The 26,840-nt window shown below is 39.5% G+C and overlaps 1 protein-coding gene across 2 annotated transcripts in view; it reads left to right on the top strand.

The window, feature by feature from the left end:
* Positions 1-20,756, top strand: part of LOC109991492 (capping protein, Arp2/3 and myosin-I linker protein 3) — a 46,328-nt gene extending 25,572 nt beyond the window's left edge. Inside the window, exons 21-40 of one of the 2 annotated variants that reach the window (XM_020643798.3) lie at positions 106-278; positions 707-775; positions 1,187-1,280; positions 2,984-3,082; positions 3,173-3,292; positions 3,377-3,490; positions 5,334-5,509; positions 5,639-5,726; positions 5,810-5,929; positions 10,578-10,644; positions 10,899-11,086; positions 12,503-12,582; positions 13,667-13,834; positions 14,346-14,523; positions 16,432-17,107; positions 17,382-17,476; positions 17,591-17,717; positions 17,909-17,980; positions 18,105-18,215; positions 20,248-20,756. In XM_020643798.3, coding sequence (XP_020499454.1) covers positions 106-278; positions 707-775; positions 1,187-1,280; positions 2,984-3,082; positions 3,173-3,292; positions 3,377-3,490; positions 5,334-5,509; positions 5,639-5,726; positions 5,810-5,929; positions 10,578-10,644; positions 10,899-11,086; positions 12,503-12,582; positions 13,667-13,834; positions 14,346-14,523; positions 16,432-17,107; positions 17,382-17,476; positions 17,591-17,717; positions 17,909-17,980; positions 18,105-18,215; positions 20,248-20,288 — 2,856 coding nt within the window. In that variant the 3' untranslated portion in view covers positions 20,289-20,756. The remainder of the gene's footprint in view (positions 1-105; positions 279-706; positions 776-1,186; positions 1,281-2,983; positions 3,083-3,172; positions 3,293-3,376; positions 3,491-5,333; positions 5,510-5,638; positions 5,727-5,809; positions 5,930-10,577; positions 10,645-10,898; positions 11,087-12,502; positions 12,583-13,666; positions 13,835-14,345; positions 14,524-16,431; positions 17,108-17,381; positions 17,477-17,590; positions 17,718-17,908; positions 17,981-18,104; positions 18,216-20,247) is intronic. The other variant, XM_020643799.3, reaches the window with a different exon arrangement.
* Positions 20,757-26,840: the final 6,084 nt, after the last annotated feature.

The following is a 26,840-nucleotide window of genomic DNA, read 5'->3' as shown; positions in this document are numbered from 1 at the left end:
TCCTCTTGCTCTCCTCCGCTCCCTCCTCTTCCTCCTCTTCCTCCTCCTCCTCTCCCTCCTCTTCCTCTTCCTCCTCCTCTCCCTCCTCTTCCTCTGTCTCCTCAGGCCCTGCAGTCTCTGTCTCTGACTGAGTCTCGCCTGCGCTCTCGGGGCACCGTGCTGGTCAACGCTCTGGGCAGTAACACCTGCCTGAGGAAGGTGGACCTGAGCGGGAACAACATGGACGACATCGGAGCCAAGATGCTGAGCAAAGCACTGCAGATCAACACCACGCTCAGGTGAAGGGAACAGATCCTCTTTGTTGTAACTTTTAGTCTAACTGGGGTTGAAGTAGTCTTCAGAAGTGGCTTAAAGGGGGCGCGCTGGTGGCGCAATGGTTAGGGCGCGCGTCCCATGTATTGAGACTCTCGTCTCGAGTGGTAGGCCCGGGTTCACCTCCACCCGTGGCCTCTTTCCACATGTCATTCCCCGCTCTCTCTCCCTGGTTTCCGACTCTATCCACTGTCCTCTCTCTACATTAAAGGCACGAAAAGCCCAAAATAAATCTTTTAAAAAAAAAAAGTGTTTTACTGAGTTTTTATTTCTGCTTTTTTTAACTCACTGTGTAGCACTTTGGTAAACTTTGTTTTTTTTTATAAATAAACTGGATGGGATCGTTCTGTGTGGAAGTCTGCATTCATTGCATCTCATGTCTTTCCCCCTGCAGGAGTGTGACATGGGATCGTAACAACACCTCCGCAGCAGGATTTCTAGACGTGGCCCGGGCGCTGGAACAGTAAGAGCGACATTAAAAAAATCAAGTTTGTAAATGCATGCTTAAATAAATAAGAAAGACATCTTCAGTATTTTCTGCAAGAGACGGGAGCCGGATAGATTTACTCTCCTATTTTAAGGTATTTTATGTGTTTTGAAATATGCAACATGAGCCGAGTAAATTGCTGCTTTTCCACTCTGCTATCTGAAACGGTCCAGACTTCCTCGGGGCTGAGGATGACATGGTTGCAGAGATCAAAGTATTACTCAGTGGTTGCGTGGTGTGGGAGGATATTTTGGGATGAGCCCGGTCCATCGGGGGATGTTAACCTTATCTAACCCTGAATCTAACCCACTTTATCTCCTCTCTTCAGCCCGTCACTGTCTCCTTTAATAACCCTTTCTCTTCTTCGTCTGCTGTTTCCTGTCACAGTAATTTCACCCTGCAGTACATGCCTCTGCCTCTGAGCGACATCAGCCAGGCATACCGCAGCGCCCCCGAGAGAACGGAGCAGGCACTCACTAAGGTGGGCGATCAGAGAGCGACCTGTCAATGAAGTCATTACTAAAATATACATTTTTTAATCTTTGAGGTTTTGATGAAAGCAGTAGATGTTGGTGGTGTTGTCTCACATCTTCAAAAAGCAACTTTTCACTTCATCTGTTTGCTTTGGGATCAATAATTCATCAAAATGATCCAGACAGAAAAAAACTAGATCAGAACGGATAAAAATCTACTTTGATGTGTTTTCAGCCGCTGCTGGAGGCATTTTTTATTTAAAATGAAACAAGAAAGATGTTTAACATTTATCAACAGAAAGAATAAAAACTTCAAACATTTAGGTCAACTTTCTGCCCAAAGTAAATAAAAATAATAATAAATTAACAACTAAGGGGAAAATAAAGAGAAAAAGATAGCAATGTAGAACTCCATATATTTATAAAATGGGCAAAAACCTTTTAAAAACCTGTTATTATAAAAATACATGATTTTATTGTGTGATAACAGAAGCTTTCATAAGATTATATTTCTAATAAATACTGTGATGATAAATAACGGCAGTAGTCAAGTCCTTCCTCTTCCTTCAGGGAGCACCAGTTCTACCTGTCATTATGTCGGCCTGTAGGCTGTGTACATGTTGGGAAGAGGTGGGCGGATATATAATCACACACCAGGAGGCTTCCTGTAACGTTTATGAAAATGATTGTGTTTCCTGTTTGTACTTTGCTGATATTACAATGATCACTAATCAAAAGAAATGACCCAAACAGTGAAAATATATCTCACTAATACTACATGAATGTTTTGAATCAGCTCTAAGGGTAATTATTTAACTTCTAAACCTTGGCCATATCTTGGCCAGTCTATCATGTGAAATTTTATGGGTTCAAAAAAGTCTGACTTGCTTGTGTAGATGTCACATGCAGGCTGCAGGGACACAAATATAATGTTGTCAAATCAAAGTGCGTCCACTAAAAGAGATCCCTACAGAAATAGGGTTCAAGATTTAAAGGCATTAAGATAGATGGATAGTTGTACTTTATTGATCCTAATCTAGGAATGTTTGCAGCAGCAGGTTATCAAAACAAACAGCTAATAAACCCGAACAATAAAATAAATGAAACATCCATGAATGATTTAAAACAGTGATAAATAACATAACAGGGAGGTAGAGGTAACAACAGAGAACTAAGGTCCCTTCTGTGATGTCATCAGACACAATCTGAGCCTTTCATTTGCAAAAAAAAAAGCCCTTATAGCTCCTACTCTCCTCTTTAAAAGAGCCTTCTCCTAAAGACCTTTTCCCTTAAACCACTGCTTTTAGATCTTGTTTTATGCTTAGGTTCTTAACTATGATTTTACCTTTGACTATTGCTACTGTTTTTATGGTTTTATTGAAATTGTAGCACTTTGAGATTTTCGTTTAAATGTGAAGTGCGTTATAAATCAAATGTATTATTATTGTTATTATTATAGTGGATGTACTCTGAACAAGTGAATTCATCTTGAATTGATCTGAATGTTTCAGCTCATTTCACAGCTGACAGCAAAAGAAATCTACTGGAGCACATCCACAACTTGTATACCTTTTAGTCACGTAGACTCCAAACCAATGACACAGCCGCTCCTTTGTTTTCTACAGAAACTGTATCTTCTGTTCCTTCAGAAACATGTGTTCTCTTTAATGAAGTGTTCAGGTGTGATTGATTCCCGTGTCTCTGTGCACAGATCCAGCGCTCTCTGGTGAGGAACAACCAGACGCAGCGTTTCTCTCAGCGCCAGGCTCTGCGGCTGCACCAAGGCCTGGTGACGAGCACGGCCGAGCAGGTATCGCTCCTCTGCTTTTTTCTCTCACCTCGGCATATGTTTGTGTGTTTCATGTTTCTTTTAACACTCCCCCGCCTGTCTGTTTCCAAGGTGATGGAGCGGCTGTGTGTGCGCGTCCAGCAGCAGGTGTGTGTGTTACGAGGCGTCGGGGAGATGGAGGAGATTCAAGCTGCTAAACAAGTGCTAAAAGAGGCCAGGAACTCCCGCGCTGTGAGTGATGGGAAATGTGTGAGCACATTGTTTTGTATTCCTGTCAGACAGACGTTTGAATCCAGGTTTCTCTCTCTCCATCAGCTGTACCCGTCGCTGTGTGAGCTGGCTCATGTTCTCTCTGTGGACGGCCCCGTGCGGCAGAGACTCGACTCTCTGGCGGGGGAACTCACTAAAGCTGCAGACAAGGAACTTCAGGTAGATCTTTAATCTGACAGATTCTACATAGAGATGATGAATCTGTACACGGGGGGTTCGGATTGTCAGCATGTGAAGTGTTCTGGTTTTCATGTGTAGAACATTTGTAGTCTCGAGCTGTATTGACCAATCACGTATCAGCAGGCTTTGTTGTGTGCAGGAGAAACAGTCTGTGTTGACAGCAAACAAATGTTATGACATACCAGCTCCAATAGGATAATCTAATGATGAGTTATCTATGTCCAACTCAGATATCTGAATGAAAGTGGAGCTGACAATCCATTATAGATCAAACATCACAGCTTGATCCACAAATCTGCTTTTTCTTTTTCCTGACTTAAAGTTACAGTTCACCCAAAATGCACGACACAATAAAGCCAAGTGGCAACCTCCAGTGTTGAAAAAGTGACACCAATTTGGAAGTGACTATAACCTGCAGTTTCTCGGGTATCAAATTGAGGCTAGCTCCAAAAGACCCGGAAGTCCAATACACAGCCAATTTTAAAATGTCCACGACAGCAGAAATAAACATGTTTACGGCCTGATCCACAAATCTGCTTGACGCTAGCATTTAGATTTCCCGACTACCTGAAACGCATCAGAAGTGATGGATCCGACCTCGATTCAACAAACAAACATTTTAAAAGTAGTTTTCTTCTCTTCTTGAGGATGCACCTGGCAAAGCTGTCATGTTTTCTTTTTTTTTGGGCTAATACTGCTGATGGGAGTCGGAGTGAACCCGCTGTGTATTTTATATTCTTCTGTAGATCTGAGACTCTACAGATGAACAGGCGTTACTCTGTCATGTTAAGGACCAAGAGTGTACTTGTAAACGCAGCGCCGAAGAAGGACGCTTTGCCTGGAAGTTAACTTACTGCCGGCGTCAACAGAATTACAGAGAAATTAACTTTAGTTTCCTGAGGCAGATATCGTCTATCAGACACCTTTGGATAATGATTGCAGAAGGGTTCAGAGATTGAGTAGATCTTAACCTCTCTTCTCACACCCTGAACTCTGACGGCTGAATTAAAAAGGCAAAGACCAAAACAAATGTCATGACTGAAACACAATGTGAATGAAGAAACAAGCTGCAGAAAGACAAACACTTGCATCAGCATCAAACGTGCTGCAAATGATGAAAAGTCAAAACACACAAATACATAAAACATCTGCACAAGCTAAACGCTGCAGATACAACCTTTTTCTGGATGTGTGTGTTTTTGATTTTGCATCGTTTGTTTTTTTGCAGAGCATTTGCTGTAATGCAGTTGTTGTCTTTTTTTCCAGCACTTTTTATCTGCAGCTCGTTTCTTTCATAGCATTCATCTTGGTCTTATGTGTGTTTTCAAATGCAGCGCTTTTTTCTTAATGTTAATTATTTGGGCCCTTAGGTATTTCGTATAGTTTTGTAATGTATTTGCTGGTTGTAGTCTGATGTGTGTCTATTGATGTTTTAGTATTTTGCTGTCTTTATTTGTTTTATTTTTATTTATTTTTTTACTGTGTTTTGGAGTTGTTGTCCTGACCTTGTCTGTTTGATTTTTTTGTGCCTAATTTGTTATGTATATGTCACCAGTTTGTCACTCTATTGCACCTAATAAAAAAATATTAAAAATAAAAAATACCAAATAATGAATTAAAAAATAATAATTAAAATTGAAAATTGAAAAAATTGAAAATTAAAAATTGAAACTAAAAAATAAAAAAAATAAAAAAAAATAATAATAATAAATAATAATAATAATAATAATAATTTGGGCCCTTGCACGTCAGCTTCACTTGTCACAAATCGTACTGATTCCCTTTAGATGAGTGAGTTTCTGATCCTGGTCTTGATCTGCAGGTGATCGTGGACTCCATGGTGTCATTGTGTCGGGAGCTCTGTCCTTTATCCTCGACTGCAGCAGAGAGGTTGACTCCTCCGCTCTCCTCCGTCTCCGAGCGTGTCTCCATCCCTCGCTCGGCCATCCGGACCGCTCTGATGGAGAGAGCGGCGCAGGACATTCACCGAGCCTTAGAGTAAGACGGATGTAGAGAAGGGAGAAGTGCAGCAGTATTACATCTGAATGTGATAAGCAGGTTTATTGATTTCCTCTCACTTATACAAAAACCTCTTCCCGTCTGTTGCTCTAACTCAATCTCATGCAGAGAAGTGAAGCTGTCTGTCGTTTCATATCTCACCAACTCCATCGTGGATCAGATCCTGCAGGAACTCTATGCCACACATAAGACTCTGGTAAGTAAAAAAAAAAAAGGTACTTTAAAAGATATCATGTGTCAGAGATAAAGTCATTAAGAGTATGTTTCTGTGCGTCTCAGACTCGGCAGGTGTCTCATCTAAAGCGTTGGGACGGGACGTGTGAGGACGGGACGGGCTGGAGGTTTAACAGACACAGAGACTCTCTGGACATCACAGACGAGGAGCTCAGCACCAGCATAGTGAGTGTGGATGTACAAAAAAAAACATGCATTTCCTGTTTGAATGGCTCATCATGTTGTGGTTAATATCCAGCTTCTAATTCTTTAATGTCTAATTTGGAGAAATGTTGGAGCTCAAAAATCATTGGCAGCATCAGATGTTTTCCCATCAGGCCGTGTTTTCCTTTTATGTTTCATTTCTTTTATCGTCATCCATCTTGTAAATGTTATGAGTAAGCTTGTTTCTGATCCAATAAATAACAACGCCCACACACATTTTAAAGGCATCAGACTGCTGTACACATCGTGTCACACAGTTTTTTATTTTACAACAGAGCGCATTTTGGTCTCCATCGGCCACACATGACGGTTATGTTTTGCAAAGGTTTTCAGGTAACACTTTATATTAAGGTGCTTGTAATAAGCATTAAATAACAGGTAATAAGTCACTTATAAGACCTTATTAGATTCTTATTAACACAAATAAGACTACATAAATGTTAATATAGGCATAATTAACACATTTATTATATCTTATTAGACACTTATAGGCTCTTATTAGAAATGTATTAACACTTTATATACCGTCATAAACATTAATAAGATGTTTATTAACTGTTAATTAGTTAATAATTAATTTGTGTTAATTAATATCTTACAAGCCAATTATAAATTTATTTATAGTTTAGTTAACACTCATGAAGTTTTATTAATGTTAATAAACATCTTATTAATGTTAATGACGGTATATAAAGTGTTAATACATTTCTAATAAGAGCCTATAAGTGTCTTATAAGACATTATAAATGTGTTAATTATGCCTATATTAACACTTAGTCTTATTTATGTTAATAAGAATCTAATAAGGTTTTATAAGTGACTTATAAGTGACCTATTACCTGTTATTAATGCTTATTACAAGCACCTTAATGTAAAGTGTTATCGGTTTTCACTCCCATGGATCCCAGAGCAGCTCTCCAATCTCCAAACTGTGTTTATAAAAAATAAAAAAAATACATGTAGTGATACAGAGAGGATGAAAATTGAGGCAGCAGTTCTGTCCGGCAAAAAACTGATTTCTGCAAAAACTCAGCATGCATCTTACCTGTAAGAAAAGAAATGATTCAGGTTTGATGACATATATGTAACCTGGATAATTCAGCTTGTGAAGGTGTAATTGCATGGGTAAAAAGTGAACTCAAAGAATAATGTAAATTGCAATTGATTGAACTTGAGATTTGAGTCATTAAATATAGTTTAGTTTTCTTCTAGCCAGGACCCTGACACAGAGTTTGTTTGTTGTTTTATTCCAGTGGTCTCCCTTTTTCCGTCTGACATGGGCAGTCGGGGGGGTTTTTGCAGTCTGTTATAAAACTTTCATATTAGAAGTTTGTTGTCTTTCATCTTAAATGCATCAATGTTTATACTTTCTTCTTGCTTGTTTACCATGGCAGTTCTACAACTCACTAACAATCAGTTTTGGCAAAACTCGGAGGAACTGGTGGGCTTTTGTCTGAGTTCTGCCCTTTAAACGTTACACTGGTCAGAATCTGAAAGACCCAAACTCCCCCACAGAAGACGCTCTAAAAAAAAAACTTGGTTTGAACATCTTGTTGTTGATTCACTTGTGGTTTGGCTTTTTCCCAGATCGATTTAAGCAGCCTTGTTATTCCTGCACGCTAAACCAGACTGGCATCAATATAAAACAAATGTAAATATATGAAAATTTAAGTCTGTACACATTGATTTAGTTATTCCTTCTTTACACATCATCACAAAGACCACCCCGGTTTTCTTTTCCTTCATTTATTAGCTTTTATAACTTCAGGTTCAAGCGGCTCTACTTGTGTCTTCGCTCATACTCAAGGCTTTCATAATTTGGTCTTTCATCCCAAAACTTCAAAGAGTTCATTTATTTTTTATCAAGGACCAATTCTTTGATTCCCAATTTCTCTAGTTCCTCATTTATTACAAACCCTTACATTTCAAATTAGTTTCCTGAGCTCCATTTCTTCTTCTCATTAAAGTGCAGACCTCAACTTTCCCTGCTATAAAGAGCTTCTGTTTCTTTATCGTCGTCTGAACCTTAAACTGAATCTTAAGCTGAATAAATCCTCCGTGGCTGGAAGCTAGGGAAAGCAAAGTAAACCTCAGAGATAATAAATCTGCTGACGGACTATAAGATGGGCTCAATATTTAGAAGAAAAACAGGTGAAACAGCTGGAGCAAACACTTTCTCCGTCGTTATCTGAAGAATCTGCCAGGAGCCTGAAGCTCTTTTCATCACAGTCAGTTCTGTCATTATGTCTTCGTACACCTCCGGCCTTTATGTCTCCTTCACCTGCCGAGAATTTAAAACAGTTTTATTAAAAATGCTAAACACACTGTACCTGCACACTAACTCTTCTGTACTGGCTTTTTACTGCTAATAAAAGTGATTTAATACCAATTTCTCCCTCGATTCATCAGAAACAGGATGTCAAAAACAACAACTTGCTGTGTTTTTATTATGCCTCATGATGTCCTTTACAAAGACTGTTAGACAGCTGTGACAATTTTCTTGCCACATATTAACATATCTCAAACCTTCAGCAGTTACACTTCTCCAAGTTAAACAATCCCTTTAATGGATAGTTTAAAAAAACGTATCTTCCAATCTCCAAAATCATCAAGGAAAGTCCTTGATAATTTTGTTTTTCTCTCCGACATGTTATCTATTCAGTCAACACCAATATACTTTAGTCCATTTTAATATGCTTTATATATTTTTCACACTTAAATGTAACAGAAATAAAGTATATCCTCTGAAAATAATTATGTGAGTCATGACTGTCTACAATGGGTGTAACACACGAGTCCCACTGTCTGTGATGCTTTTCGAGTTTTCCGAGTCCTGTCTTCAGTTTGTTTACATCGCCAGGACGGCCGGCTGACTCTCCCCTCACGTATAAAAGTTGTTTAATTGAGGGACTCAAGAAAAGAAGAATAATATACTGTACTCACTGCTTAATTGAATGTCACTAAAGCGTTTCTAGATCACGGTCATTTCAGGTAAATTTACATGCAGTGTGAAGATACGAGCATAATAAAGATCGCTAGCATTAGCATGCTAACACAACAATGCAGCGCGAGTTGTTTTGGTTTCATGCTGGTGCTCAAGGGCGACATCTGCTGGATCAAAAAATCGCATATAAAGCCTTTAACCAAGATTAGGACATCAAACAGTTAGGGTAGTTTTTAAGAAATATTGATATTACTTTAGGAGTTCCTCAAGGATCTGTCATAGCCCCCTTCATTTTCTCTCTTAAAAAGTGTAAACCTTATTATTTAGATCGTTTTATCTTTTGGGCGATGTGCAGATGACTCTGTTGTTCCTCACAGTAAAACCAAACAAGTATAATAATGTCTCCTTTGGCTTTGATTGACAGTCATATTAGATTTGTGTCATGGAATAATGTTATTTTAACTGATGATCTTTCAACTTTAAAACGTATCAAAAAAATAAAATGCAAGCCAGGTTTTTATTTTAGAGAAAAACTGTAACTTATCTTAATTTTGCCATGAGAGCAGAGATTGTTTTCTTTCTCTTGTTTGACTTTACTGATCTCATTAGCCCATGAGAATGCTTAGAAGTATCTGGTTACTGTTAACCACAGCACTGCTTACAATTGTGGGTCGACAAAAAAGTAGGGCTGAGAACAACAGGAATATCATACATTTTTCAAGTATTTGGAGTATTTGATCTTTTGAAACTGTTGCCTGGGGGCGCCGGTATTGTAGTGTTTAATGCACGCACGATCATGTATGAAGGCTATAGCCCTCCAAGCAGGCAGATCAGGTTCCAATCTGACCTGTGGCTCCTTTCCCACATGTCAGTTCCCACTCTCTCTCTCTATCTGATTTCCAATTATATCATCTGTCCTACCACTACAAAAAAGGCAAAAAACAAGTCTTAAAAAATAAAATAAACTGTTCCCTGAGCATTGCTCTAAAAGATGACATGCAATCACTGAAGTTATTTAAAATTGACCATGCAGGGAACATGTTTATTAGCACTGAATTCATTATCAAACTATCCAAAAAGTCATGGAGGGTAACAGAAAAAAAGTGAGGACACCAAACGCCATAAGGCTAATCCTCTTGGCTGCATGAACTTGTGCAGAATTTTTGAAAGCAATTATCCAACATTTGTCAAGAAATTGAGCCCAAAGTGTTGGACTGTCTGACCATTTGACATGGTCATCTCTAGAGTCATGCCTTGAGAAAACCTAAACCAGCCATCTGCCATCTGTGGTTCAGCTCTCTGCCAAAAAATCTTTGTGAAGAATCATTTCAGAAGCCAGCAGTCAACCTCTCTTTATCTGAGAGTTTCTTGCCAAACATGATCTGAAGGGAGTCATTCATAGCATCAACCGATTGTTCTGTTATCCACCTACCTTCTGAAACCCCACTGTGGGCTTGTTTTCTTTTATTGTTCAATTAGTGGGAATCGGCTTGAATTTTTGTGCTGCACTCAACTTGCCTTCATTTGACAGAGGCACAGATTTTTCCTGAACAAGGGTTTGTTTGTTTTGTGCTACATGACATGTTTTCTTGTTTCCCGCTCTTGTTTCTTACTCTAATGCTTCCCCTCAACGTCTCTATATCAGTTTTTCTTTTCCCCCTCCAGGACACAATAGCCATTAAGAAGCGCAGCTCAAGAACAAGACGAATACGACCTGTCTCCACCCGTCTGAGTGAGCACTGACTTTTATCCTCTTATCCTCCTGTCTCCGCTTGTTCCCGTTCGGCTCTGACCCCATCCTGTCTCTTTCAGAGCTCCATTAGTGTCTTTTTCTGTTGACTCTTTCCCGTCTCTGAATCTTAGAAGTCATTTAATGTCTGTTTAAATTCGTTTTGAGCTCAGTTTGCCTCTGATTGTTTTAAATTTGACAACTCTACCGTCTCCTCACTTTCAAATCCTCAATAATCCTTTCGTCGCCGACATCAGGTCTGTGCGACGACTCCAGTTCCTCTCCGCCCCCCTCCGTGCCATCGTACTCCTCCCCGCTGTCCCGCTCGACATCATGGGAGGGCCTGTCAGAGCTGCCGACACAGGGATTGCCTCTCCATCATGTGACGAGGGTTAGACCGAGGCCTCCAAGAAGGCACAAAGGAGGATACATCCCAGCTGAGACGGTGAGGGACTACTTCATGTGCATCCAGGGACATATCCATATCCCATGAAAAGATCTAACCTTGGGCCCCTCCACCACTGCTGTAACCACACCTGCTTTACACAAATGACCCGTTAAAAGCTTCTACTGAAAGGTATCAAAGCTTTTAGAATAAAAAAAGAAGATATTTAGAGAGTTAGAGAAGAATGAGTCCATCAAAAGTTGCACCCAAACCAAAGAGTTTGCCTACAATTGTTTTGGCAATACAAATCAAGAAATTATTCAATATTGGGTGCCTAGGACTCTTTTTTGTTGCCATGGTATCAAAACAGGTATCAATATTGATTGATTTTTATTAGTGTCATATACAACTTAAAATTACTTTTATTTTGTGTTACACCCTTAAAAACTTGTGCATCATTTTGGCATTTGAATAGTTTCTCAGCATCTAAAAGGTCTTGTTTTAATCCCGGTAATTGTTTTTTTTAATTCTATGAGTTAACGAAGGTTCGTTAATCAACAAATTGTACCTTTTCTTTAGAGTTATTAGTTAAAGGCTTTATATGTGATTTTTCACACTTAAATGTAGAAATCAAGTATATCCTCTGAAAATAACTCTGTGAGTCATGACTGTCTACAATGGGTGTAACACCTGAGTCCCACTGTCTGTGATGTTTTCAGAGTTTTCAGAGTCCTATCTTCAGTTTGTTTACATCGCCAGGACAGCCGGCTGACTCCTCCCCTCGTGTATAAAAGTTGTTTAATTGAGGGACTAGAGAAAAGAAGAATAACATACTGTACTCACTGCTTAACTGTGTTTCTAGATCACGCTCATTTCAGGTAAATTTACATGCAGTGTGAAGATACAAGCATAATAAAGATCGCTAGCATTAGCATGCTAACACAACAATGCAGAGCGAGTTGTTTTGGTTTCATGCTGGTGCTCAAGGGCGACATCTGCTGGATCAAAAGCCTTATAAAGCATATAAAGCCTTTAGAGAGAAACAAATCTAAACAAAAGCTACATATTTATTTGGCCCTTCCTCCAAAGGACTCTGGTTAGTCAGTCCCACTTTTCCCCCCCACTACTCCGCCCATGTGTGCATCCAGTATCTTTCTATTTCTCTGTCTCCTGACGTTCATGCCTGCAGGTCATGCTGTTGTCTTTGACTTTGAAATCTAAACAAAATGGAGTGCAACAACTGGATTACGTTATCTCACTGAAATGCATGAAATAGTTTTTTGTTATTGCATACATCAGAACATTTACAGATGAAACAGTGTATTAAATCTGACCTCTAAAAAATAGCTTTTGTGTGTGTGTGTGTGTGTGTGTGTGTGTGTGTGTGTGTGTGTGTGTGTGTGTGTGTGTGTGTGTGTGTGTGTGTGTGTGTGTGTGTGTGTGTGTGTGTGTGTGTGTGTGTGTGTGTGCGCGCAGCATTGCAGTGAAAATGGAGGAATAAGCCCTCTTGACGATGGATTCCCAGATTTCTACACTAAGAGAGTTCTACCTGACAGGTGAGACTTTCTGTTTTTACAGTGTTCAGATTGAGTTTCCTCTTTTAATCACTCGAGGTAATAAATCCATCACAGCCAGCACCTTTAAGTCCCTGTCATGACGGGGTGCAGCTTTGAGCTCAAACTTTTTTTTATCTTTCTATTCTATTCTTCAACTTTTAAAGCTTGTGGGTAAAATGTTTGATGCTGAGTATTTTAATCTTGATTGATTTTAATGGAGGGTTTTGGTAAAATTGATGAAATGTCACCTGAGGTCGTATTCACCATGATTGGTGTTCTTTTGGGGAAAGTGTAGCAGCAACATCATGCAAGTCTGCGCTCTCATCTAATAATCTACAGCATTACTGGATTTAGAGGATTTGTTAGAAATGTCAGACAACTTTCAGTGTCAAACAAGAGAAGACCAAAACAAAAACAATCCTTCAGGCCCCAGTCAGCACAAAGTGTACATACTGCCTTCAGAGCTACCTCTTTTCTAACCAACACCTCCACTTCTTTATCCAACTGGACAATTGCTCAATGCAAAAACTCAAATCTGACCATGTGTATTTGTCTAATTTCATTTTCGAAGGAAAAAATCCTTTTTTGTGTTCACACATGTAGCTTAAAATATTAGATGGTGAAAGCACCAGCTCTGGCTCAGTAACTTTACTGTGATTCTGTAATTAACTATAAAAACAAAAAGTGTATTCAGGAACAGCTTCTGAGAATATTGTTTCTCCCTTCCCCTCTGCAGATTGTCAGGTTAAGTCTGTGCTTTTATTATGATTACACCTCTGATGTAGAAAAGTGCACTTTAGATAAATCATTGTGTAGCAGGAGGTGTAGCCTAGCAACGCTCAGACCGCTGATGCTCTTGGGGCGGAGAAGACAAACAGACAGCAGAGATGAATTCATCGACATCCTGACAATTCCATCCTGATTGAAGTGCAATGAGTGTGTGACGTGATCCTCTTCTGTCTCTCCCCCCCCCCACTTTCCCCCTCCTTCTCCTTTCCTGCCCCCCCCTCTCCTCTCCTCTCCTCTCCTCTCCTCTCCTCTCCTCTCCTCTCCTCTCCTCTCCTCTCCTCTCCTCTCCTCTCAGTCAGCTCTCGTCTCTGCACAAAGCTCACTCTCTTCGGAGGAAGAAGAGGAAAAACATGCTCGCCATCTTCAGTTTTCGCAAGAACAAGACGATGTCCAATCAGGGGGCGGAGTCTGAGGCTGAGGTTTATGGCGACAGCTGTCACACTGTTGCTACAGCACCAACAGGGTTTGTGTTTGCACAAACACACAGAATCCACACACTGTGTTCAGAAAGATACAGCCTTGAAAAGATAACACAATGCACAGGTGATGTAAGAGATTCAAATACAACATTACAGAGCACTTGTTCCTTTTTTCTTCCATATTCAATTCTCTAAAACTTCACATTTTCTGCTGATCATCCCTCCTCGCTTCTTCTGAGGACAATCAGCAGAACCAAACTCCATCAAATCTCTGACAAACATCGCTCTGAATCTGCTCGTTTCTTTGTTGATAGGAGAAATAGCTGATGGCTGCCAGCGTGCAGCAGAGTGTGTGCACAGATGTAGGAGACAGCCGGTGGCTCCCATTGTCAGCCGAGCGATTAGAAAGGAACTCGCTTGCATGTTAAACACAGATTAGAAAAGCAGGATGGCAGATTTCTGCAGGAAAAAGTTTGCTACATTTCTGTGGAAACATGAACAGACTTTGTCACAAATGTTTTATGTTGACTGTTTTTTTTTTTTTTCATTTTCCAGGACGGCCACAGAGAACGTGTACACTCTCCTCCAGCCTCCGAGGTCCGCCACCAGAGCTGGATCCCCCGGTGAGGGGGCTGATGGGAAAAATACTCTTGTTTTGAGTCCACCAGCTGTGCCAGGCATCCCTCATCCAAGTGTGGGAGGAAGCAAACACCCCTTTTATTCTCCCAGAGAGGTACAGTCAGAGTTACAAAACACAAGCAACGATTTCAAATAGCAGAAAGTGAAAGCTAAGAAGTGTTGTATTTGTTGCTGAGTGATGTTTCAGTCAATTCAATTCAATTCAAAAAACTTTATTGTCTATCACATTGTGACAGAAAATGACCTTTTGTTGAGGCTCAACATGAAAACATACAAACATTCACACTAACACTCACATTAGGTCATAAATAGCTAAAAGTATCCTAAATAGGTAAAAACACATGCACAGCATTTAAAAAACATTGCTTATCTAGCCTTGTATGTTTGATGTTTTTATATGTTGTATTTGTTGCTGAGTGATGTTTGATGTTCTTATATATGTTGTATTTGTTACCTGCCAAGGGACTGCAGATGTAAATAAGCCTAAGGCTAACTCTGGTGCAATGCATTAAATGGTTACATCTATGTTTTAATTGCACATGGTCCCTAACAAATAAAATTTAAAAAAAGTATGACATGCCATTAAACGATATTGAATAACAAACATAGAAGGCCTAGGACCACGATAATGATCTGTTCTTGTTTTTAAATACCAAATATTGCAGGTAAATTCCTGCACACTGTCTTAAATTGCACACATATGTTTAAAAACATTACCCAAAGGATTTAGACAGTGTTCTCTTGTTTTCCCTCTGACAAAGCACTTTTTGTGTTCACATGTTTAATTTGTGTTGAGACCTTTTTAGAGTGTAGGAGAACACAGGGAGTAACATCAAATGTGCCCTTATCTGTTCACAAGATGAACACCAATGAGAGAGAAACACTTTAAGTATTATGATAACAAACGTTTCTACACTAAAAAGTAAAACCAACTAAAAAGACTTAAGAAACAGCTCACTAGAAAATAAAGCTTCTATCCTGTTAAATCAAAAACAACACGAGGCTCCCTAACGGTCCACCATCAGGGGAGAGGTTAATGTTTAGTGAAAAACCTTCTAAGCGTCCTTCATAGTTTCCTCAGTGTATGATTTTGGACTTGTTGGCCAAAACAAATTAAGTTTTTAGACAAAACAACAACAAAAATAATAGGAACAGATTAACCAAGTCCATCAGCCAAGAAATAACCAAATAGAAAAACAGAAAAACAGAAAGTCACTGCTCCAGCTCATATCTATTTAATATTTGATTCCTGAAGTTTTAGTTTAAATATAGTTTTGCATTTTTTCAGCTCGTCATCACAGTTGTTCCACAGACTAACACCCTTTGTTGTTATACAGTTAAGTTTTGCATTAGTTCTGATTGGTGGTTTCTTGAATATACAGGTTCCTCTCAACTTATGTTTGCTTTCTCTCGGTTGGAACAAATCCTGGATACCATAAGGCACATGCTGTTAGTTTGCTTTGTACGTAATTTGAATAGTTTTATAGTCAATCAATTCTTGACATTTAAGTGTTCTTAGTTTAATGAATAATGGATTTGTTGGTTAGGTTACAACAGAACTTTGTAGTTTCAAAGTCACAGTGAGAAGAAAAAAAAAAATACAAAAGCTTCATAAGAAAAGGAGGAAGAAGCACTAAAACTGTTTCCACACAAAACTCCTGAAAATAACCTAAATCTTTTCCATGTTTCAAACAGTCGATGCTTAAAGTTTAGCGGTTAAGTGGTTTTGCGCTTTATTTTGAAAATACATTTATTTGATGAAATGATTTAGCAGTTGCCAATTTGAGGTTCTTTTTTCCTACATTTGCTCTTCATAATTTAAACATTTTTCTACAGTAGTGATTCTTGGTCTAAGCTAGGACACTCTCATTTAAGACATGTGTTATCTCATTTGTGATTTTACAGATTTGATTGTTTTCTTCTTTGTCTTTTTTTGCAACTGTTGATGTTTTGCCTCGGGCACAAGCTGAATTTTTTGAATGGTCTCGCTGTGTTCTGACAGATTCCTGAAGTGGACTCTGTGTTTGAGCAGCCGGCAGACGCAGACAGGTACTGGGCCGACGACAGGCAGAGGACGACTGAGGTGCTGCAGGAAGTCAAACCGTGGGTGGATGAGAAGCAGCACGCGGACAGGCAGCGCTTTGATAACAGGACTCTGTCAGAGTCGAGGGCAGACAGGTACTACACTGAGAACAGACAGTGGACAGTGGACAGACACACACAGAGACAGATCGACAGGAAGATAGAGAGGCAGTGGATGGGCGGCAGGCAGATCGACAGGTCGTGGTCGGAGAACAGACAGAATGACGTCCAGGGGGACAGTCAGTGTGCCGAGGGCAGACAGACGAGCAGGAAGTCAGACAGACAGGTGCAGGCGCTTCAGCTGGCTCAGAGGCCGCTGCCGCCGTACCCGTCTGACCTGACGCCCTCGCCCAAACAGGAAGCAGATTATTTTAAATGCACAGAGGCAGCAGCTGCTGGAGAGTGGCAGCAGCAGGACGAGCAGGGAGACAGAGCGACATGTCCTGATGCAGGCGGAGGGTTCACAGAGGGATGGAGGGGAGGAGGTCGAGCCGCTCCCTGTGCATCCAAACCCGAGCCCCCGCCTCAAAGCAGCAAACCAAACCTCCCCAAAGTGAGACAGAGACATCGCATGGAGAGCTCCGAGCCTCTGCCAGGTACCTCACCGTCCTCCATTTGTTTTTGAATGAAGTGTTCTGTTTTGTTTGAATGAATGCTTTGTGAAAGAGATATTATAAGATTAGTCTTCTTTCTGCTCCTTTTCATTCAACATTTGAGATGTTGTGTTTGTTTGTTTTTCTTAACTTTATTGTTTGTTTGAATGAAATAAAATTTACAAATAAAACAAATAAAATGTTTCCCTTATTTTAGGATTTGTAAAAAGGTTGCGACTACAATAATTGACCCAGTGTATCATTTTAATATCTGTAGGTATGGAAGAGGAGGGAGAGATTGAGAAGGATCCTGGAACAATGGACAAGAAAAGAAGAGACTCGGAGGGTCAACCTCCTCCGATTCCAGAAAAGGTGAGAGCTTTTTTATCCATCACTGTTTAAAGATGAATCAGTGCCGTTGGTGAATCTCAGTTGATCTTGTTGCATGAACGTGTTTCTTGTTTTGTGTTCTGATCCGACAAACAGCCAAAGACGTCCTCGTATGTGACTTTATCAAAAGAAGCAGCCAATGAGAGGAGCTTACCTCCTCCACCTGTACCGCCTCCTCTTCACAAACCTGTGCACGGACTACCAGACCGAGCTGCAAGTCAAGGTAACTCCACTAAAAACACGAACTACTAAAAAGTGGAATCAAAAAATCTGTGTTTGCTTATTCGATTATTTTATTATTAATAATAATAATAATAATAATAATAATAATTATACATTTAATTTATAATGCACATTATATTTTTGCAAAAACATCTTAAAGTGCTGCAGGAAAAAAAAAATTGTGTTGTTCAGGTGAAGAAGGACTCAGACCTCAGGCTCCAGTGAAACCACAGAGAAACAGGAAGGCCATGTCCTGTGATGCAGGTACAGACTGACTCCTCTACAGTGCAAACACAATATGTATTCCTGTTTGTGTGTATATGTTTATTGGTGTTTAACGCGTCACATTTAACTGTTTCTTGTTGTTCTCTGTCCTCACTGAACTCAGGCACTGACAGGGAAAGCCCAAATAACGTTGAGAAGCCCCCAACTCGACTCAAACCCCCCGTGAAAAAACCTAGACTACCCCAAAACAGAAATAAATCTCTGGAGCTGTCTGGTACACGTCTCTCTGTTTCTATTCATGTTCAATGTGTGTCTGCGTGTGTGTGTGTGTGTGTGTGTGTGTGTGGCTGGTGTTACAGCGTGAGTCAAGTGTGTGTTGTACGTAATATTTAGGAAACAGACTGTAAAAGCTGCAATCTAATCCTTTGAGGCATCCAATCAAAGTGCATCCACTAAAAGTTGCTGTTTTTGTAAATGACAGGCTCAGATTGTTATTCTAGGAGACACACATTCAGAAATGATCCCTACAGAGAAAGAGTTTTAAGTTAGAGGGATACTTCACCCATTGAAACATGAATCTGTATTGACATTGGGTGATTTATGTAGTAGAAATGTGAAATACATTTTGAAGTTGGTGCCTTCTTGGCCGAGAAAAGACAGAAAGTGTCTTTTTGACTCATGTTGATGAAAGACACCAAATCCCAGAATGCACAGCACCACAGGCCACTCCCACTAAGGTCAGGTTTACAGACATATTTACTTCAACACGAGACCATTTCCTCAACTGATTCCGAGATTTCTTCCAGAATTGATCTTGGAAATTCCTGTCAGAAAACAGACTCTATGTCTGTGTTCACAGGCAAACAGTGAGAGCACCAACACTACCAGTCCGCCCCAGCTCGAGCCGGCCCCGGCTCCTCGTCCTCACCGCCGCCAACAGGCAGGCATCATGTTTCGGCTGCTGAACTGGCAGCGGCGGCAACATAGCCGCGACGATTTTGGCGTCACTGGAAGCTCCTTTTCAGACTTAGAAATACAAAGATTTCCCATCTCAGGGGAAAATGAGGGCGAGATGCACGACCATTCAAAAATACTACCAGGTTTCTAATGATACAAAGATTAATGCAAATGGGTGAAGTATCCCTTTAAACATCCTGACATCGCTCTCTTCAAAGACACCAGACTCCATTGACAAAAACAGGAATTTTATCTCAAAGGGAATTTAATCACTGCATGTACGTTTGTTTGTGTTATGGTGCAACTCAAGTGTTTTAAAAGATTATTTCTGATCCAATCTTGGAACAAATCATTAATATGATGAGGTCAAAGGCCTCATCATATTAATGATAAGCAGTTAGCTATGAACTGACGGTCAGATGATTATCTTTGTTCTCATGAGACATTAATGTTGGGGTTGGTAGATAATATAACAATGAGTAAGGAATTTTGACTGCTCTTTTGTAAAGTATGAATTGGTGCTATACAAATAAAGGTTGATTGACTGAAACACTCAGACTGTGACCAAAAGCAGAACAAATCTGAAACCAGCATTCAGTGCAGACACTGATGACACTGATGATTCTAGAGTCAGTCAGGCCCCTCTTACAAGCGCTCATCACCCTTCTGTCATAAATAATCTGACACCAAATGAAGAGACGTGTCTCTCTCTCACTTTCCCCCATAGTTAAGGAAACACTAGTAGCAGTCCATGTAATGTGTGTGCATCATTATCTGCTCCACTTACTTCTTAAGTCTTTTTTCACTCTCAGACACATTGTATGCAGCGTTTATGGGCACAGTAAAGAGTGAGTTCTGTCAGATGGGGCCCACTCTCTGCCTGTTGCTTTACTTGTCTCTCTGCTTTTATTTTCTGTTGTAAAGCACTTTGTTAGTTGTATAGAAAAGTGCTATACAAATAAAGTATTATTATTATTATTATTATTATTATTATTATATTAACTAAAAAGTCCTTCTCTAACGGGATCATCGCTGTAATGTTGCCAGACACTTAGAGTAACAGTCAGTGACGAAAACATCAACTTTTAGTGGACAGACTTTTAATGGGATTCTGTTTCATCTATTACTGTTTTCATGGTTTCCAGCTGAAGCAATCAGCTCTATATTCCCACAAACCCCCTTAAATAAAAAGAACTTTTCCCAGGTTGAAAAAATACTGATTCTCCTTTTGAAAATGTTTCTTAAAAAGCAAAAAAAGAAATGACTCAGAGGATGATTTATTTCATGTATCCTGTAGATGAATAGATGCTCCTTCTGATCAATAATCATATTTTTGTTCTGTTTCACAGACAGCCTGAACTCAGCCTCCAGTCAGAGCGAGCTGTTGTGAACTTCAGGAGGAGGAGGAAACACGGCAGACATCATGAAGCATCAAGTCACGACTTCTGTTCAAACACTTTTTCTTAACATCACCTCGTCCTTCTTCACAAAGACGCTGTCTCTCTCTCTTTGCTTTCCTCATATGAAAAACTGTCTGTGGCTTCAGTATTTGATCAGTATTTGCTCCTTTAGAAAAGCCGATCGATCATTTCGTCTTTTGTGTTTGGTGAGTCGACTGTTGGAGCATCGTGGCTTTGCTAGACAGAAAAATAAAGAAAACCATTAGAATGTGATTTCTTAACTCTGCATTTTAAACTGAGCGCCTCAGTTTACACTTGAAAATGAGTTGCTTCTTATCAGATGATGATTTATATCTAGTTTTGCTTTCAGGATCTGAAAGGTGATATATTTTATAGAAAAAAAAAAATATTATGTATGAGCACCCTCGCTGTATGAATAAAACACGTAAAGAAAACAACTCATGCCTTTGTTGTTGTTGATACTCTCATCGGCCTCTTTCCACTTTATTGATTTGTGTTGTTTCAGTTTTTCAAATATATTTAAAATTAGCTCATCATCATTTTTATTTTATTAAAGGATGGGATGACTACTTTGATGTTGAAAGCTCCCAAAGCTAACACAAAGATATTTTCATAACTTCAGCTATTTGAAAGCTCTTTGTAATCTAGCTTTCTAAAATTGGTGTCATGACTTTATGTTTATGCTTAATCAGCACTTTTTATGTAAAAATCTAAGCTACCTTATAGCAGAAGGAGTTAGTAAGAACTGAACTACTGCACTCGAGTTTTAAAGTTGAACTCTCGTGCTTTTCATTATTTTAAAATGCACCGACCGAGTTTGCTAGATGGCCACACTGTGCGCAGTGTTTCATATCATGAGGTAATCGTATGTTGGTGAATTCCGAGGAAAGGTCTGTAGAGGGCGCCAAACGGCTTGTTCTGCAAATCACAAAATAGTTCCCCTGATATGACATGAAGAATTTCATGAGACTGCTTCAAGTCTCTACTTAAAGCTGTTGAAACCATTTACATGGACTCTCTTCTCCTGGCAGCCCTGCAGCATTCTGCCCCATGGAAGGCTTCCAGAGAGCCGGCCAATCAGAAGAAAGTTAGGAGAGACAGCAGCCGAAATGAAGCGTTTCAGGCAGAGCCGAAATTAGGGTTTTTACTGACACCAGTATAAGATAAATAAGGAGTTTTTTGAGCTGCAAAGCTACTCTAAACGTTTCACAGAATGACATTATGAAAGGTAAAAATCAGGATAATATGGGATCTTTCAGCTTTTTTGGGGAGAAAACAGATTCTCAGGTCAGCAAACATTTGTAGAGTTATTTTAGTGTCTCATAGAGATGCAAAAGTTATTTTATGCATCTTACAAACAGCAGCAGGGGGCAAAGGAGGTGACACTGTCCTAAAGCAACAATATGTAGGTGTTTGGTTTTCTACGCTTTGGCGCCAACAGAAGGTCTCTCACATTAGCAGTGAGACAGATCATAGTACGTACTTGATGGGCAATACTGTAATCACTTCCTAACAATCCAACAGCAACATGCTCAGTGTCTGGCTCACATCCTTCTGTTTTTTTGAAGCTCTCGCCAACATGTAAAAGTCTGTCCAATATTTTCTCTAAATCTCGCTCGGCCACTCGCTCTCTTATTCTCCTCGAAGCTTCATCCGTCAACCTCCTCACCAAACAGTACAGAGATGCCTTACTGGCTTCTCATGAGCTGAAGGCTGCTGAGGGAACCTGCTGCCATAGTTACATGGTGCTGAGAACAGGCGGATGGGTTGCTCTGTGGACAGAGGGTATACACCATTCTCCCTGTTTCAAGTATCGTGCTATTAGATCAACATTTGAAACTATCATAAGGTGTAAATGTAACATTTCTTTAATTGTACAACCACACTGTTGCTAATGTATTCATGCAGTTTGAACAGTGTGCAGGAGTTTGCCTGCAGTTTTTTCTATTTAAAAACTAGAAATGACCAAATATTTGGGGACTGGGACTTTATTATTTACTATTTTAACTGCAGTAGTAACCAAACAGGTTTTGACATCATTTGATTTTTACTATCACTGGTCAGAAGTTTAAAATTCTGGTATCATAATGACCGTAGTTTTCAAACAATGTGTTATCCTAATATTCACTAGCACGTTAAAAAATAATCAAATGTACCAGTTAATAATATTCCATTTATTAAATATGATTTTAAGGTAAAATAAGATTCATCCCACAATTAAGAAACATTTACATTTATTTTTTCATTACCATTTTTTTTTTTTTCATTTCACAATAAAATAAACTGTCTCTGTTTTTATGAAACTTGTTGGTGAATTTCTGCTTCATGACACGTTGTAGTTTTTTCTTTAAACCTTCAGCACTTATTTGTGCTGCCTCCTATTGGCCAAAACTAAAACTAACCTTCTACAAACAAAAATAATGAATAATTAATTAGAGACTGTAAAATGATTTGCTGTCATCCTAAAATAAAACAATTAACCAGCTGTAACAAAAAAAGCTCCAGCTGTCAGGTTTGTTCTCCATGATCACAGGTGGAGGCTAAATTTACTTCCTGACTTCAGAAATGCCCCCCTGTGGTCGTCATGGCAACCTCACATATTTCATATGAGTCAAGGAATGTGAGAAAACAGCAGGGGGCGACTTATCCTTACAAATGAGGCGGCCACACACACACACACACACACACACACACACACACACACACACACACACACACACACACACACACACACACACACACACCACACGCACACGCACACGCACACACCACACACACGCACACACACACACACACACACACACACAGGCAGCAATCTTGCAGGTTGTCATTAGCAACTGTGCCATGACCTTTTTTTCTGACGATGCTGTAACGAGTTAGAAATCCGACCTCCAGAGAGGAAAATCTCTGCAGGGAAACAGATAGAGAGGCTGTTTCTGTTCTTTTTATTCTATTTCTTTACTCATAAACATCCTCCAGGGAAACACTGACGAGCTCTTGTAACACAACTGAGACTGATAACTGCAAAGATTTTTACACATGTACATTATAAATAATCTGCCTCATACCCTTAAAACAAAATCCTTGGCTGCAGTTTTTTGCTCTTTAAGTAATCACTCACAGACGCTGCATCATAAATAACCACAGCAGTTATTCTTTGAGACAAAAACATGATTTATGTTCCCGCCTGTGAGCAACGAGCCGGTTTCTCCTAAAGCACTTTTAACATCTTTCATTTAGATGAATGGAGAGTGACACTTCTTCTTCATAACAGTGAAATATTACCGCAGTGTTGTTTAAACCGTTACACCCACGTCATGTCAATATGAGCAAATTAAAAGAGTTGGTGATGAATTCCTCATAATTAAAAATGTTTGATTAATTTTTAATAAAGGACACATAGAGGTTTGAGATCTAAAAATGTGCAGATTTGGCTCAAACACAGTTTTGTCAGATTTACATTTATTGCTTTGATAGCTGTCTTGTTGCACTATTAAAGTTTACATTGTTTTTCCACATGCATTTAGATCGGATAGTTCACTCACTCTAAAAATCAATTAATTAATCAATCAAATAGTTTTAATAAAACCATAAAAGGAGAATATGTTGGAGCAGTTTGCACACATAAAAAACATCAATGTTTAAGTCATAATGGAGAAGCTTAAAAAATAAATAGTAGAAAAAAAGAACATTTGACTTTATCTTTATAGAAACATTAACCGATTCAGCGTTTGCTCAGTATGCTTCTGATTTGTGCAACGGCTTTTCAAAAAATATTCTTTAATGAGTAAAGATGACTTCTTAAAGTTATAAGGGTCTAGAATTCACTCTGCTCCCTGACAGCTGAAATCTGCAGCGTCCTCCTTACAGCTGATGTGAAGACACATCCCATCACAAAGGAGGCACCCTGAACACATCCTACACTCCTCATCATTCTTCTGCAGTTACCAAGCAACATGATCGCATAAAGAAGGGCCGAGGGAAGAGAGAACATGTGTGGGAAGAAGGAGAAAGACGCGTGAAAATAAAACGATGCAGGCAGCCAGTCCAAAGAAATGTGCATCATCCATCTCGCACAATGCACACAGCGTCTTCCTTCCGGTTTAAAGGACGATGAGGTTAAAGGACCTATGAGTGTCTAAGAAGGCCGTAAAAACTACTCAGGGCCTGACTATATACAGAACAATTCAATTCTAAACGAGGCAGTTTAAAGTCTCCCTTTGTGCCTGATCAGGCTGTGTTTGCAGCTCCACTGAAAATGACTCATGAAATCAACCAATGAGAAGACGCAGAGTCATTTAATGTAATTACAACCATGTCTCCAAAAGGTCAGGAGTAAGCTGTTCAGAGAGGATGTCATGGGAACCGTCTCCCTGATGGCTGTCTCTGGACTCACCTTCTGGTCAACAGTCTGTTAGAGAGACAGAGTGAAGTGACAGCATCAGTCCCAGGTGAGACATGCTGTTGAAAAATAAATATAACCAGTTGTAACTAATTAGGATTACACAATCAATTTATGTTGTGTCATTCTGCAAAAAGTGCATGACTGGTGTGACGTTCTCCGCTTACAGGGGATGAGGGAAACTACATTTGTTGAGATGTCATGTCTGCCTTGATTCCTTGAGCTCAATTAGGAGCAACAAGAAACACCTGTGGCTGCAGCAAGCAGAGATCCCCAAATCAGGTCTCCCATAAAGGGAAGGAGAGTTCGTTGCTCAGTTTGCTCTCCGAAGGACAAGACCTGTTCCACCTTTCTTTGTCAAGTGCGTCCACATGTGAGTTATTGTTTGAGTAAATTAGTTTAGTGATTATGTTTGTTTATGATGCACAGGCAGATTTGTTGTTTAACTGATACATCCTCTGTTTACTGAGCCTGTTTAGAATTATTGAACATTATTTTGTTAATGAGGCAAATAATTAATTGTCAAATTTTGTCTCCAAAACAAAGAAAACACTTGACAAATTAAGGAAAAAAACCTTAAAGTGGAATCATTCTCGCTGCCTTCATTCCCATGACTCAACTCACCTTTTGAATGTCAATGAGCTTCAGCCCTCAACATTTAGGATACACCTAAAACAACAATGAAATAATGAAAACCAGGAATTTACATGAACAAACTGTAAGTGTGCTGAAAGGACACCATGCTGCAGATTCCTAAAAAGTAAAAAAAGTCAAGCTCTATCAGGTTTTCAAACTTTGCATCATTTATGTATTTGCAGAACATTTCATGTTGATGAAAGCAGTGTTTCGTCTTTTTTTGCAGATTTTTTTCTGTCTGTTTTCTGATGTTGCATTTTTTCATTTATATTTTTGCATTGTTCCTGAATTTGTAAAAAGTTTGGGCTTTTTGCAAGTTTGATTGCCCCTGTTGCCCCCCACAGATCAGAGTGTGAAAAGAGAGGTTAAGATCTATCCAAACTCTGGATCCCTTCAGTAATAGTCGTCTATCAATGTAGATGACAGCTGCCTGTGGAAACGGACAGTTTATATGTTGAATGGAGTTCCGATCACTCATTTCTGATGCATTCTGGGTGTCAGGAAATCTAACACTGACTGGCTAAGAGCATCAAACAGATTTATGGTTCAGATTGAAATAGTTGAGTTGGAACCAATTGTTCTGTTTACATGCAGATATCAGCTCATAGAGATAAACAAATCTGTTAGATTCCCGCCTATAGGGGGCGCTGTGTCAATTTGAGACTGGTGTTCTTCATGTTTAGACATGCTGACACATGATTGGTCAATACTTCCTGAACAACAAACAAACACCTTCCATAGTTGAATCCAGTTCCCTCGAGACTCGATATTTTCAGTAGAATCTGTGAATAAAGATTATAAAGAATAAAGATAACAGATGTCCAAACAAAAATTCAACTTCTGTAACCATGTGAGCCTGATTTTTAAAATTGACAGTTGTGTTTTCATCTCGTCTCAAAGTTACGATACAATTTGACAATCCTGTGTGGGATGAGGGAGGGGCGGAGAGAGGGAGTGAATTAACAGATTTAGTGTCATCTCTCAGTCTGGGAGAGGAACCAAAGTATCGACCCCCTTAATCCCTTCATCCCTACCCCCCCCCCCTTACTCCTCTGAACTCCGTCTTTCTCTCAGTCTGCTATTATCCATGTATTCATGTTTAAGTCCCTAAATGCTTCATAATTGTTTAATATTTGTTTGTTTTGTTTATTTGTGAGATTAAATCCTCCAGTGACAGCAGATTATTGCTGAATTATGCAAAAAACACGATTTTTCAGCAATTTTTTTTTTGAGCCTTTTGAAAGCAAAGAAGACTTCTATTTATTTATCTGAAGCCTCAAACATGCCTGAAGAGACGTTTTATCACAAATAATTGACATGCAGCAAACTTAAATTGTGATCTGTTTTCATTTTTCATCCTGAATGTCAGTAAACACAGACGTTACATGGAAGTGATCGGGTCCTGATTATTGATCATGGGGGGGATAGACAGTTAAAGTGGTGGGTGAGGTAATAGCGAGCAGGCTGACAGCTTATGTCTACA

The sequence above is a fragment of the Labrus bergylta genome, chromosome 6, assembly GCF_963930695.1.
Source record: "Labrus bergylta chromosome 6, fLabBer1.1, whole genome shotgun sequence".
NCBI lineage: Eukaryota > Metazoa > Chordata > Actinopteri > Labriformes > Labridae > Labrus > Labrus bergylta.
Note: the sequence above shows the minus strand (reverse complement) of the source record. Positions and strands in the feature narration are given on the sequence as shown.